Source organism: Eutrema salsugineum, unplaced genomic scaffold, assembly GCF_000478725.1.
Source record: "Eutrema salsugineum unplaced genomic scaffold, Eutsalg1_0 scaffold_7, whole genome shotgun sequence".
NCBI lineage: Eukaryota > Viridiplantae > Streptophyta > Magnoliopsida > Brassicales > Brassicaceae > Eutrema > Eutrema salsugineum.
The window spans coordinates 4321313-4334192 of NW_006256486.1; the positions used below are offsets into that span (position 1 = coordinate 4321313).

Below are 12880 nucleotides of genomic sequence, written 5' to 3' on the forward strand. Positions count from 1 at the left end.
TGCTCTCCTCGGCGGCTCCTAGGGTTTGTGAAGCACACGAACTCTCTCTCTCTCTCTCTAAGTGTTTCGTTTTATTCTTCTCTGCCTCTTTAGAATGACCTAAGAGGGTATTTATAGCTTCTGGGGTGGTCCTGGACACTTAGGGCTTCAAAAATAACGAAAGGAATTGATTTGGGCTTTAATTAAGTCGTCTGGAAAGTGAACGACCAAGTTCCGCGGTCGCGGTGGCTCTACCCGCGGGAAAACAGGTGTTGGCCGCGGTCCCGACACATGGCTCTCTTCTGGAACTGTATTTTCTGTCATTCTTGCATCGGGAGTATCTGAAGATCTAACCGTTGGATTGTCTCCAAACAAAGTGCATTAGAAAGCTGGTTCCTCTATGTTGTCTCAAAGTTTGGGGGTGATCAGACGGTGAGAAGGTCTTCATCGCTTGTCATACTTCTGACGGTCTGCATTTATCCAAAATTGCTCATTTGTTCCAAATTGCATATCTTTTGCCCAAGTTTCCTGTAAAGTCTTTTGAAACTCTAAAACATTGAAAACACTTTAAAAACTATTGAAAACAGAGTTAAAACACATGTATAAGATACAATTATGATCCATAAAAGTGGTCAAAATACGGTGTTATCATGTATATAGCCACCTACACAATTAGAAAAATTTAACTTTTTATATAAAATTACCATTTCAACTCCCTATTTTTTTTTGTTAAATTTTTGGAAATTTCTTACTCTCTTTTTCTTCTTTAACAACCACATAATCAAAAGCTATTTATCAATTGTTAAGTTTTTTTTAATTATAATTTTGTTTTATCTAATATCAGATTTATAGTTTGATTTGTGATTTGTTACTCTGATTTTTATTTATTTTGTTTAGGATGATGATTGTTATTACTAGTTTATATGAATTTGAAACGAAAATATCATTATTTTATTTTATATAAATGAGATTGGTTTTATATGAATATGAGACGAAGATGATTAATTGGAACTTTTAACACAAAACAGGTTAGTTAGGGGTCTTTTTTTAACTCCGCTTACGGGCTTTATATCTCTGGGCACGGCTCTGGGAGTAAACTAGACTGAGCCGAGATGAGCCTTAGAAAGGCCAAAGAAGTGTTCTGAGTTGGGAAGAGCAGCCACTCTAGGAAATGAGGCCATGTACTGAAACCTATGAAAGGACAAAGGAGCTTTCTCGCCAACCAGCCTCATAGTTCATGACTGTAATGACATCTTAGAAAAAGATGATTCTTGTTTTCACCGTAAAATTGGCAGAGAAAACATATATCATCTTTAACAATTCCCCAGGAGAAAAGCCGAGAGAGAGTGGGAAGCCTGTTCCAACAACAAAGCCACATAGTGAAATAGTGACGAGGGACAGAACCTTTGAACCAAACTTGTCGATGGCATTGAACCTCCTCCTTCTCGGGTCTGATCATAAGCCAAGTATCACCAAAACTGAAGAATTCTTTTTGCTCTCCTTGACTTGTATCCCAAAGAAAAAGATCAGGTTTATTTTGAGTGATGTGGACTGTAGTGAGGAAAGATAAAAACTGCTCTGCATTATTACTTCTTGCACCACTGAAAATCCAACCATCGCTTGTAGTTGCTTGAGCTACTTTAGAGTCCAGAGGGAGACCAAGCAGCCGATGAGCACCTGCTCCAAGGAAAGAGTACAACTGCCTAAAGGGAGTCCAGCAATCATACCAAAAAGACAGGTCTTACCATCACCAATTTCACAAGTTAGAAGAGAATTTTCTGTAGGTCGTAGCTTCAATAGTTGTTTCCACATTGATGAACCACTGCTCCTTGAAGATAATTCCCAAAAACCTTTCCTCCTTGAAGATACCAAAAAGAGCAGGTTCATATTGTTCTTTGTTCTTATACCATGATTAAAGGAGCAAAATAACATGAACATGAAATCATTCTCATACTAATTAAGTAGAGTCTATAGTCATGGAAGATTAGGTGTCCAACGTGGGCAGTAAAGGGAGAGGCACCTCCAGGCTTTTCTGTGTTGATTGGTTTGAGAAAACCTGCAAAGGAAAATAAATGTCAATTTATTGGTATTCTAACATGTCCAATTTACTAAAAATAAACTTTTGAGTTACGCTTATGTGTCTAATTTACTTAATTAAAACAAACCAACACTTAATTAAAACAAACCAACAAACCGTTAAATTATACACTATGCATGTAAAACACTCCATTTACCGAATCAAATGTAAACACTTTCCCAACATTCACAAAGATATGATTCAATTAGAAAAAACAATACGTATATTAGAGAAAAACTAACATAAAATGCACAAAAGAGTATATGATAATTGAATATATGAGGTAGAGTTTCTAAACTCCCATCTAACAACATTACACCATTGGTTAAATTTCAAAGGCAAGACAAGATGCACCCTTATCCACTTACTATAGTAAATAAGGGTACATCACTATCGCACTAGTTGAATGAATTGCAATCGAAAACTGCCAAGTCAGATTTAATATAATTTAGTTAATGATGTTTTAAAGTATATAATAGTAAAAACAACGTAAAAATTTTATTTTATCAGTTATTTTTTAATTCAAATATTGACAAATTAGGCGTTCAAAATCTGTACACATATTTGTATTTGTTGTTATGGTTAATATTGTTGTTATGTGGTAATATTAATTCGATCATGATTAAAAGAATTTCGTTTGAAACTTAACATATGAAAAATCAGTTTATCTTTAAGTATATGTCAAGAGTTACTAAACTCTCTATGCTCTTTGCCTATCAGGAGTTACAACACATATAATTTTGACAAAAACAAACATTTTAAGTATATATTGGCCTATATTCCTTTGTCAGAATGCATGACACAAATTTACTTCTTTAGCTTTGTAAAATTTTTGTTTGCCCTTGGCTCAAAATTGCATTTGTAAACATTGACTGCATACCTATTTATCTCTGGAAATCAAAGGCTTTATTTTCAGATACCATCATGCGATGTATTTCTCATTTTCCTGACTAGTTTCACACAATTATATTGCTAAAATTTGTTTAGTTTTTTTGGCATACGTCTTAACATAGATCATTGCATTTTGTCTCTAATCTGATTTGAATAAAGATAATCATATCCTTTCACTGTATAGAAGATTAGGAAAATTAAGAAATAAGTTAATATAAATTGGTTGAGGTGGCCCATTGGGCTTGTTGAGCGTCTTTAAGCCCATCAATTTCGATATGCTTCGCCTCTGCTCGAATTAGAATATTACAGATCCTCGGATCAAAGCATCGACTTCTCTTTTCTCAATCCAATCTCCGACGAAAGATCTCTGATCAAAACCCTAGCCCTAATTCCCCAAATCCGATTCTTTTCCTTTTGATTGATTGATTCCTCAAAGCAGCGAAGATGGTTTTAGGGGAGCTTGGCGGGCGGATTACCCGCGCCTTGCAGCAGATGAGCAATGTGACAATTATCGATGAGAAGGCTCTGAATGAATGCCTGAACGAGATCACACGAGCTCTTCTCCAGTCCGATGTTTCTTTCGCTCTTGTGAGGGAGATGCAGAGCAATATCAAGAAGATCGTTAATCTCGAGGAGCTAGCTGCCGGCCACAACAAGCGACGGATCATTGAGCAGGTTTGATTCGTGATCGAATTTCTTGGAATTTGATGAAATATGGCTAATTCGTCCATTGAATTGCTCCTGATTCTCTCGTATTGTTTATCTCAGGCTATCTTTACTGAACTCTGTAAGATGTTGGATCCAGGAAAGCCTGCCTTTGCCCCCAAAAAGGCAAAAGCAAGTGTAGTTATGTTCGTCGGATTACAAGGTTAGGTTTTTGTAAGTTGTTCTTGGTGGTTGATGTTTCTAATGTGTAGATTTAGATTGTATGCGTGATTCAACATCCAACGTTTGTTGACTATGTTTAGGTGCTGGAAAAACCACAACGTGTACCAAGTATGCTTATTATCATCAGAAGAAAGGATACAAACCAGCTCTAGTGTGCGCTGATACTTTCAGGGCCGGTGCTTTCGATCAGCTGAAACAGAATGCCACCAAGGCTAGGATCCCCTTTTATGGAAGGTACTCAAAGCAAACCCCTTTGCCATGAAATGACGTCTTATTCTTTGTTTGAAGATTTATCTCTTAGTGTCAGCTTTCTTCTTGCATGGTCGTAAGACCTTTGGTGCTTATATATCCAATAGAATAGTAGCTTATATACAGAGTGTGTGAATTTTCTTTGTGACGGTAGAGGCAAGGTACAAACTTTATAAACTTTTTTGGTTTAGACTCTGAGTCTGAGGTTTGGTTAACGCCAGTGCAAAAATCTGCACTGAAGAGGATTACGGTTACTTAATATGTTTCTTTCTCCATCATCCAGTAGGTTTCGTCATACTTCTCCAGTTCTCTACGAGCCCTTTTGTCTGTTTTCTTGCTCTCTGTTTTTTAAGTTCATTACATAGTGCCACTCCGTCAAAGGATCGCACATCTTTGTCAAAGAGTTCAACAGTGTGCATAAATGGACCTTTTGAGGTTTTGGATTATATTTAGTTTTTTTTTGGATTTACTTCAATGACAGTAACAGAGGATAGTGAAAGAGAAATAGAAGATATTCCTGATTAACCTATTCTCGAGGTCGTATTGTGATAGCAAACTGGCTTGGTTGTGATTGTTTGCAGCTACACGGAATCCGATCCTGTGAAAATTGCTGTTGAGGGAGTTGATAGGTTCAAGAAAGAAAACTGTGATCTTATTATTGTTGACACCAGTGGTCGCCATAAACAAGAAGCTACACTCTTTGAAGAAATGCGTCAAGTTGCTGAAGCAACGGTATGATCTGTTGTCTTGAAGTCTTATGTTTGTTCCTGGTTGATGTTGCAGGTTCTGATCATTATCTGTTCATTTTGCAGAAACCAGATCTCGTTATATTTGTTATGGACAGCAGTATTGGTCAAGCTGCATTTGATCAAGCTCAAGCATTTAAGCAGAGTGTTGCTGTGGGAGCTGTCATTATCACTAAGATGGACGGTCATGCCAAGGGTGGTGGTGCTCTTAGCGCGTAATTATCTTTTACCGATTCTCGTTTTATGTAGTCGAAATAGTCAATATGAAAATCTTTCGGGCTTTCCGAGAAATTGAATGTGATCCATTTTTCATCTTATCAGTGTTGCAGCTACAAAAAGTCCTGTGATATTCATCGGAACAGGAGAGCATATGGATGAGTTCGAACTGTTTGATGTCAAACCATTTGTCAGCCGTCTCTTAGGTAACTTTCATGGCATTGATTGAAGACTAGTAGAATTATGAGGAGTAATCGAAGTCTCCCAATGGGCTGTTTGTTGACTAAATAGTCTGTTTATATATACGACAGGAATGGGTGATTGGTCTGGATTCGTGGATAAACTACAAGAGGTGGTGCCTAAAGATCAACAGCCTGAACTTCTAGAAAAGCTCTCTCAGGGTAACTTTACATTGAGAATTATGTACGACCAGTTCCAGAACATACTGAACATGGGACCACTTCAGGAGGTCAGTATCTCTCTTGTCAAATATCATCTAGGCTTAAGAGCGCGAGTCGCTTGATGATATAACAACATGACGTGTTGGTGTGTGTGTGTGTGTAGGTTTTTTCAAGGCTGCCTGGAATGCGTGATGAAATGATGCCGAAAGGACATGAGAAAGAAAGCCAGGCGAAGATAAAGCGGTACATGACAATGATGGATTCTATGACTAACGAAGGTGAGAAGAATAGAATCTCTTATTTGGAGAAACAGTGTAGAGTTAAAGGTCATAAATAATAGCTTTGAGCAACAATGGTGATAATATGAGTGTTTTAAACTGGTGCAGAACTGGATAGCTCGAACGTAAAGCTGTTTAATGAGTCAAGGGTGATGCGGATAGCGAGAGGGTCAGGGAGGCTTGTAAGAGAAGTGATGGACATGCTGGAAGAGTACAAGAAGCTAGCAAAGATGTGGGGTAACATGAAGGGGCTAAAGATCCCAAAGAATGGAGACATGAGCGCACTGACGAGAAACATGAACGCGCAGCACATGAGCAAGGTCCTTCCTCCTCATATGCTCAAGCAGATGGGCGGCATGGGCGGTCTGCAGAGCCTCATGAAGCAGATGGGTTCGGGCAAGGACCTCATGGGAATGTTCGGTGGCAGAGACAAGTAGTTTCTTTCGCCTCTTTCTTTCTTTCTCGCACAAGCTTAAACTACACCTTTTGCTCTTTGTCGTTATTAGTTTTTTCTCTTCTTTTTTTTTGGTGTAAAAATATACTTTTGATTTCTCATTTCACCCAAAAAATCTTACCAATGTTCTCCATTCGTGCTTCCCATTTAACTCTTTTTTGGCATATTATTCTTGGAAGAGAGTGAGTGATTAGATCGGTAATTACATGTTGAATAGTAAGAAAAATCATTTTATACGAAAAGAATTTGGGGGAACAAAACTGTTTCAGCTTTGAACAGATCCTCTCAATCTCATTGAATCGATAATTAATAATACAATAAAGAAGAAAAGAACGTAGAAGAAACAATAAAAGAATGAATTAAGGAATCACTTTCTGACTTTGACCAAAATTTTTTTTTGGTCGAATGACCAAAATCTGTGACCCCTTTCTCTCTCTTTAACTCCCACGAAGCAATCAGCTCCAAGAGATTCAGTCTTCAAGGGTCGTTAATCTTTATATTTTTCTATTGTTATGCTGCAAAAAACCTGCAATAATCCATTTCACTCAACCTGCAAATTAAGTAAACAAAATTCAGACATAAGAGGATGATATTGTGTTAAAGAGAGAAAACAGAAATGAAGTGAGTTTACTTGCTGTCTAAAGAGGAAGAAGAGCAAGATTTCATTCCATATATCAGGAACTCCAGGTAGACACCAATGACTACAATCAGGTACCAACGGGTTATCGCTCCATAAACCGACATGACCATCGCTTCTAAACGCTGACATCGAAGTTACATCCAATATTGATACCGGAACTGTCATGTTTTTAACTACTTCTTTGATCATTTCAGTGAATATGCTTCTGTCTCTCCCTTTAGTGTCCGGGGCTGGATACTTTGTCACATTGCATGATCTATGATCACTAAACAGCAACAACAAATACAAGGAACTCAGATTTAACGACGAACTAAAGAAAAAGAGGAGAACAATAAAAGGTTAAAGCTATAAGGAATCTCGGTTTGTACCTCCAATGCGATGGCTCAAATGTACGAAACAAAACACGGGTTTTGTCTGGATCAATTGTACTCTCTATCCATGATGACCATGTCTCTAATGCTAATCTATACGCTGCAGGAATCGACATTCCAAGCCTCAACGAGTTTCCAACCTGAAAGTAACAACCACTGATGTTCCCAAACACAATAAGAAACAGTAGAATATACAAGAGTTTGCTAAAAAAACATTCTAAAAATAGTTTTCAAGAACAGCTTACGTTTCGAAAAGCTTCCCAGGCACCCACCATTGACCAGTGTTGAATATGAGAAAATCAGCCGAGCTCCATTCGTGGTTAATCACATCTAAAACGTCTAGTTTCAATGTCGACTTCACACGTTTCGGCGCGTGCCAACGCAACCTCCCAGGCTGAACCAAGAAAACCGACCTGTAGAACTCGACTGTGAAATTAAAGGAACTAAACCTCACACCCAAAAAACGTATCCTTTTCGTTATATTGTTCCCATTGACTTCATAAACACTCCTCTTATCTTCCAAACCCGTCATTAACATACATATCAAAGACTCCCATTGCGTTCTGCTCATCGAATCTCCCACGAAAACTATCCTTTTATCTCTTAACCTCTCCAACACATCACGCACTTGGAATCTCGGGACATTACAGTGCTTAGGCTTCCACCTCCACTTCAAATACTCCTCGTGTCCACGCCCATTCCCTAAGCAGTTGAATCCTTTCTCAACAAAAGGACATTCCGAAGCGTTGTACAATGGATAGTTATCATCAACGACCCAGTTCCCATCGAATATGTCACATTCTTTATCATCCGTAACAGAGCTGTTAAACTGCAATGCTCCATTATAACCCAGGAAAGCCTGACCGAGGCTAGGAACAACATATAAATAACCACCAGCGATGATAATAAGAAACGAGACGATTGTTCCGGCGAGGATAAGCACCTGAAACAGATACGAGATCTCTTTTAACCGGTTTGTTGTAGAGGGGCGTGGACTTCCTCCAAAGTTGTGTGTTGTTCTCGGGCTTGTGAAAGCTGAGCCAATGGGACTATTGAAGGCGCTTGAAGAGGAGCTCCTAGGGCTTTCTATAGCTAATGAAGTCAATGCTCTTCTATTGAATGATGAGCTCTTTGTGAAACTAGCCATTGTTGTTTCTTAATGATTCAACCGCATCTCCAGCGTTTTGAAATCACAAGATGGGTTCAGGGCAAATCTAGTTAGTTACCATATAAGATCTATTTTCATTAGCTCCTTATGTTTCCACTTCCATTAAAACCCATCATGCAAAAGAAGAAGCTTTTAATAACAATACACAGAGATGATCCAATCTCTAGCTGTAACCTAGCAGTTGCTGTGATTTTCGAGGCAAATACAACATTTTGCCGCGAACCCAGAGATGAACAGATTGAATCACCAAAAGGGTATCGTTCAAATCCGAGGAAAAGCCAACCGAATCGGAAGAGAAGAGGAAGAAGGGATAAAATCCAGAATCAATACCGTGAAAAAGTAGGCGAAAGATTTACAATTTGAGCACGATGAGCAGAGACTTGGATGTTCTTGTAATGCGTAGAAATCGAGACGCGTTTGATTGAGATCGGAGATCAGGAAGAAAGAGAGAAAGAGAGAGATCGGCGAGGAAAGAGGATACTGTCCGGTGCCGATGTCTGCTCAGTTATTTTTAATTTATAAATCAGTTGGATGCGTCCAGAATTTGGAAATAGCGTAAAGGCCAATTTGGTCAATTCAGATGCAAGAAATAAAAAAAAATGGAAATTTGTCTTTTAAGAGTGTTCTGGTCCTTGATCGTTGTCTATGTTGTTGCATACTTGCATCCATTAAGCATCGTTTATATGTTTAAGTGCTATAAAATTAAATCCAAATAAATTAACCATCGAACAAATCATTTCATTATGGTTAATCGGATAATGTACTATTTTCTGTTAGTGAACAGACACATAAAATTTGGTGAGATAGTTAAATGCTATTAATTAATTTGATCATCTAATGATGGGATGGGACACATATTCATAAATTTTGTAATCTGTCTTTTTTTTTTTTTTCCTGTTTTGGGTATGAATGTTAAATTAATATACTTGTCCTATATTCACGTATAAGTAGAACTGAAATTCTGGTACTTGTAACCGTATATCGACAAATGAAAAGTGTTGACAACTGCAATTAGTATTTTAATCCGTGCCTGATAAAACATGTATAGTATCACTGCAAAAATAAACCGTAACAGGTCCTCCTCCAAGCTGACAAAAGACTATTAGTTGGAGCTCCCGCTTTCTCTCTGGAGTAGGGAAACAGGTCCTTCTCCAAGCCGTTCTCACAGCAATGCTGGCGTATACTATGTGCTGTTTCAAGCTCTCTGCTTTCCTTTGTAAGCAAATCCATTCTGCCCTTACCAGATTTTGGTGGGACACTAAAGCTGACCAAAGGAAGATGTGTTGGGTTGCTTGGGAGAAGTGCCACAGAGTGCAGAAGATGATGAAAGATTTCTATGTATTGCCATTGATTGGAGACATACAATATATACACATGAGTTATGATCTTAGTTTCCTATTACAAACAGATATGATTGCGCTATTAACGTAATTGACAGATATGTAAACGGCATCTGTGTGATTGACTAACTCACGACATTAATATCGCTAACATCCCTCCTCAAGTTGGAACATGGAGGTCTGTAGTGCCCAACTTGGGAACAAAGAAGTTTAATTCCTTAATGCCAAGTGGTTTGGTGAAGATGTCGGCGAGCTGCTGCTTGGTGGAGACATAGGTAATAGCTATGGTGCCGTTGAGAATTTCATCACGGATGAAGTGACAGTCGTTGTTAACATGTTTTGTACGCTAATGCTGAACTGGGTTTGTAGCCAAAGCAATCGCTGATGTGCTGTCAGAATAGACCATCATCGGTTCGGAATGTTGAATGCCCAGGTCCCTCAGTATTCGTTTAATCCATAAGAGTTCCTGAGTAAAGTCAGCCATTGCCCTATATTCAGCCTCGGCGGAAGAACAACTGACTGTTTTCTGCTTTGTCGTCTTCCATGATATGGGTGATTTGCCCATTTGAACGAAATATTCAGTAACTGAGTGACTCGTAAGAGGACATGTTGCCCAATCGGAATCGCACCACCCATATATCTTGAAATCAGTTTCAGCTTTAAGAAGAATACCTTGACCCGGATTGTTCTTCAAGTATCAGACGACTCGGAGAGCTGCTGACCAATGTTCGTGGCGCGGTTGCTGCATAAACTGAGCTAAAGTATGAACAAAGAATGCCAAATCAGGTCTGGTCACCTTGAGATAGACCAATCTACCAACCAAGCGACGATAAGGTTCAGGATCCATAAGTAATGAAAATGTGGATAACACCAGTTTGTGATTCTGATACAACGGAAATGGTGAAGGTTTCGCCCCAAGCAGACCAGTATCAGCGATGATATCTAACGCGTATTTTTGTTGGCATAAGTAGAATCCTTTCGAGCTTCGTGCAACTTCAATGCCAAGAAAATATTTCAAACACCCCAGATCTTTCATATGAAAACATAGAGACAGATATGTTTTGAATTCCGAGATTACCTCCTCTGTATTTCCTGTGATAATAAGATCATCGACGTATACCAGAATTGTCAAATATCTCCCATCCTTGTTGATTGTGAACAAAGCATAATCAGCTCTAGACTGCGTAAACCCATATTTAATCAAAGCCTTTGACAATTTTCCGAACCAGCATCTCGGAGCTTGTTTTAAACCATAATTTTCGGAGATGGCAAACCTGACCCGGAGACGTGGCTTTAAAACCTTGTGGAAGCTTCATATAAACTTCCTCATCAAGTTCACCGTGTAAGAACGCGTTGTGGACGTCCATTTGATGGACTTGCCATCCACGGCCAAAAGCAAGCTGAAGAAACAAACGAATAGTACCCATCTTTGCAACCGGTGCAAATGTATCGCCATAATCTTCGCCTTCGATTTGTCGATTACCCAGAGCAACCAATCTCACCTTATAACGTTCTACTGTGCCGTCAGACCGAAATTTCACCTTGTATACCCATTTATTCCCAATTGCTTTCTTCCCTGGAGGTAAGATGGTAATATCCCAAATGTGATTGAGCTCGTGTGCTCCAACCCCAGAGTCCATGGCTTTCGTCCAGACATCCCTTTTAATCGCCTGTTTGTAGGATGTGGGTTCAACTTCAAGCGTAATAGCCGCTTGAAATGCTTTGTGGGTAGCTGAAAATCGATCAAGGCTCAATATTCAGACAAACAAAAAAATTGTTAAATTTTCATATGTATGTTTAGGATTTTTTATTTCGGGAAACGAGACAGGATAACACGAAAAATAAATTCAAACCAGGAACTCTTAAAATTTGACAACTCTAATGATCGTTTTGAACACAGCAATGAGTTACACCATAGCGGCTCACTTTGTTACGGTTTTTATTTTTTTGATCAAACAATCATTATATTAAGAAAGAAAGCTTACACTCCTAATAAGGAAACATCCATGGCTAATTCAGGGGAGCAATGCGATGGGGGAGAAGAGCTGACGAGGTGTTGGATTTGAGCCGACGCCCATTCTTTGACCTCCTGAACTGACTTGCTGATTATCTCTCTAGGCAAGATCATGCGATCTTCAAACAACAGACCATTCCGAGCCTTCCACAAATTTCATAAAATCCAAGGGCAGAGAAGAGCATCAGAAATACCTGTGGGTGGCAACGTTGTGGCTGTACAACAGTTCTTAAGCAGGTATTTCACAGAGGTAGAAGAGGTAATCGACGATACATTGGCTACAGGGGCCAAATCCCACACCTGAGCAGCAAAAGGACATGACAGAAGGAGATGTAGTTCATCCTCCTTATCCCCACAGCGCTTACAGGTAGCAGAGGTCAAACCACGCTTGGAGAGGTTCTCTCCCACCGAGAACGCTCCACTTGTGGACTTCCAAAGAAAAGTCTGAAGCTTTGGCGACGTGCAAAGGTGGCTTAGGGCCTGAACCGAGTTTAGGGTCTGAACCGAGATTTCCAAGAGAAGTCGTCTTCAGGGGGCTTAGGGCCTGAACCGAGTTTCCCAAAAGCATACCCGGATCTCGACGAGTATTAACCTGAGGACTTTGGCAGCCAGATCCAACTATCTTTTGTTGGGGTCGAGCAAATATAAATCTTCTGAATCAGGTCTTCAGACAGAGGCAGATATCGTCGGATAAGTTGTAGGTCCCAAGTTTTGGTGGCCAAGCAGATGAGGTCGCATACTCTGAGGGAGCCATTTTCCAAAGAAGGAGGACTCATGGGGGTTTTAGGCTGCTCTAAAGATAACCATGGATCCTGCCAGACCCAAGCATCACACCCATCACCAATGGAGAGAGATAAACCCATCCTGAGAATCTCCAAACCTAGGAGAATACCCTTCCAACCATGAGAGGAGGAGGCAGGTGCTTTCCGACAATCCAGCAAGGAGGAGCTGTGAAAATATTTTCCTTTCAATACCCGACATAAAAGGGAGTCGGGGTTTTGAATCATCCTCAACTCAATATTGGCAAGCAAGGCATCATTAAAAGCTTGTATGCCACGAAACCCAAGTCCACCAACCGATTTAGGGAGGGTAAGATTCTTGTTAGCGATATTAATGTCGTGAGTTAGTCAATCACACAGATGCCGTTTACATATCTGTCAATTACGTT

The 12880-nt window shown here is 39.5% G+C and overlaps 2 protein-coding genes across 2 annotated transcripts; one reads left to right on the forward strand and one right to left on the reverse strand.

The window, feature by feature from the left end:
- Positions 1–3264: 3264 nt before the first annotated feature.
- On the forward strand, positions 3265–6312 carry LOC18011472 (signal recognition particle 54 kDa protein 3). The gene is made up of 9 exons (XM_006393273.2): positions 3265–3622; positions 3716–3815; positions 3916–4069; positions 4666–4816; positions 4897–5045; positions 5152–5252; positions 5358–5515; positions 5611–5725; positions 5834–6312. Exons 1-9 carry the CDS (start codon positions 3392–3394, stop codon positions 6160–6162), a joined length of 1488 nt encoding a protein of 495 aa, XP_006393335.1. The 5' UTR covers positions 3265–3391; the 3' UTR covers positions 6163–6312.
- Positions 6313–6589: 277 nt separating this feature from the next.
- Positions 6590–8828, reverse strand: LOC18011471 (protein trichome berefringence-like 7). Its single transcript, XM_006393274.2, has 4 exons — positions 7436–8828; positions 7188–7346; positions 6811–7084; positions 6590–6729 (listed from the first exon to the last, which is right to left on the reverse strand). Exons 1-4 carry the CDS (start codon positions 8335–8337, stop codon positions 6721–6723), a joined length of 1344 nt encoding a protein of 447 aa, XP_006393336.1. The 5' UTR covers positions 8338–8828; the 3' UTR covers positions 6590–6720.
- Between the last annotated feature and the right edge of the window lie 4052 nt (positions 8829–12880).

Bases quoted from the DNA above. Each gene is read 5' to 3' on its own strand.
- LOC18011472 (XM_006393273.2), top strand. From the start codon at position 3,392: ATGGTTTTAGGGGAGCTTGGCGGGCGGATTACCCGCGCCTTGCAGCAG. The intron at 4,070-4,665 runs GTACTCAAAGCA...GATTGTTTGCAG, and splicing joins AGGATCCCCTTTTATGGAAG to CTACACGGAATCCGATCCTG. The intron at 5,253-5,357 runs GTAACTTTCATG...TATATACGACAG, and splicing joins ATTTGTCAGCCGTCTCTTAG to GAATGGGTGATTGGTCTGGA.
- LOC18011471 (XM_006393274.2), bottom strand. From the start codon at position 8,337: ATGGCTAGTTTCACAAAGAGCTCATCATTCAATAGAAGAGCATTGACT. The intron at 7,347-7,435 runs GTAAGCTGTTCT...TGGGAACATCAG, and splicing joins CCTGGGAAGCTTTTCGAAAC to TGGTTGTTACTTTCAGGTTG. The intron at 7,085-7,187 runs GTACAAACCGAG...GTTGCTGTTTAG, and splicing joins TTTGAGCCATCGCATTGGAG to TGATCATAGATCATGCAATG.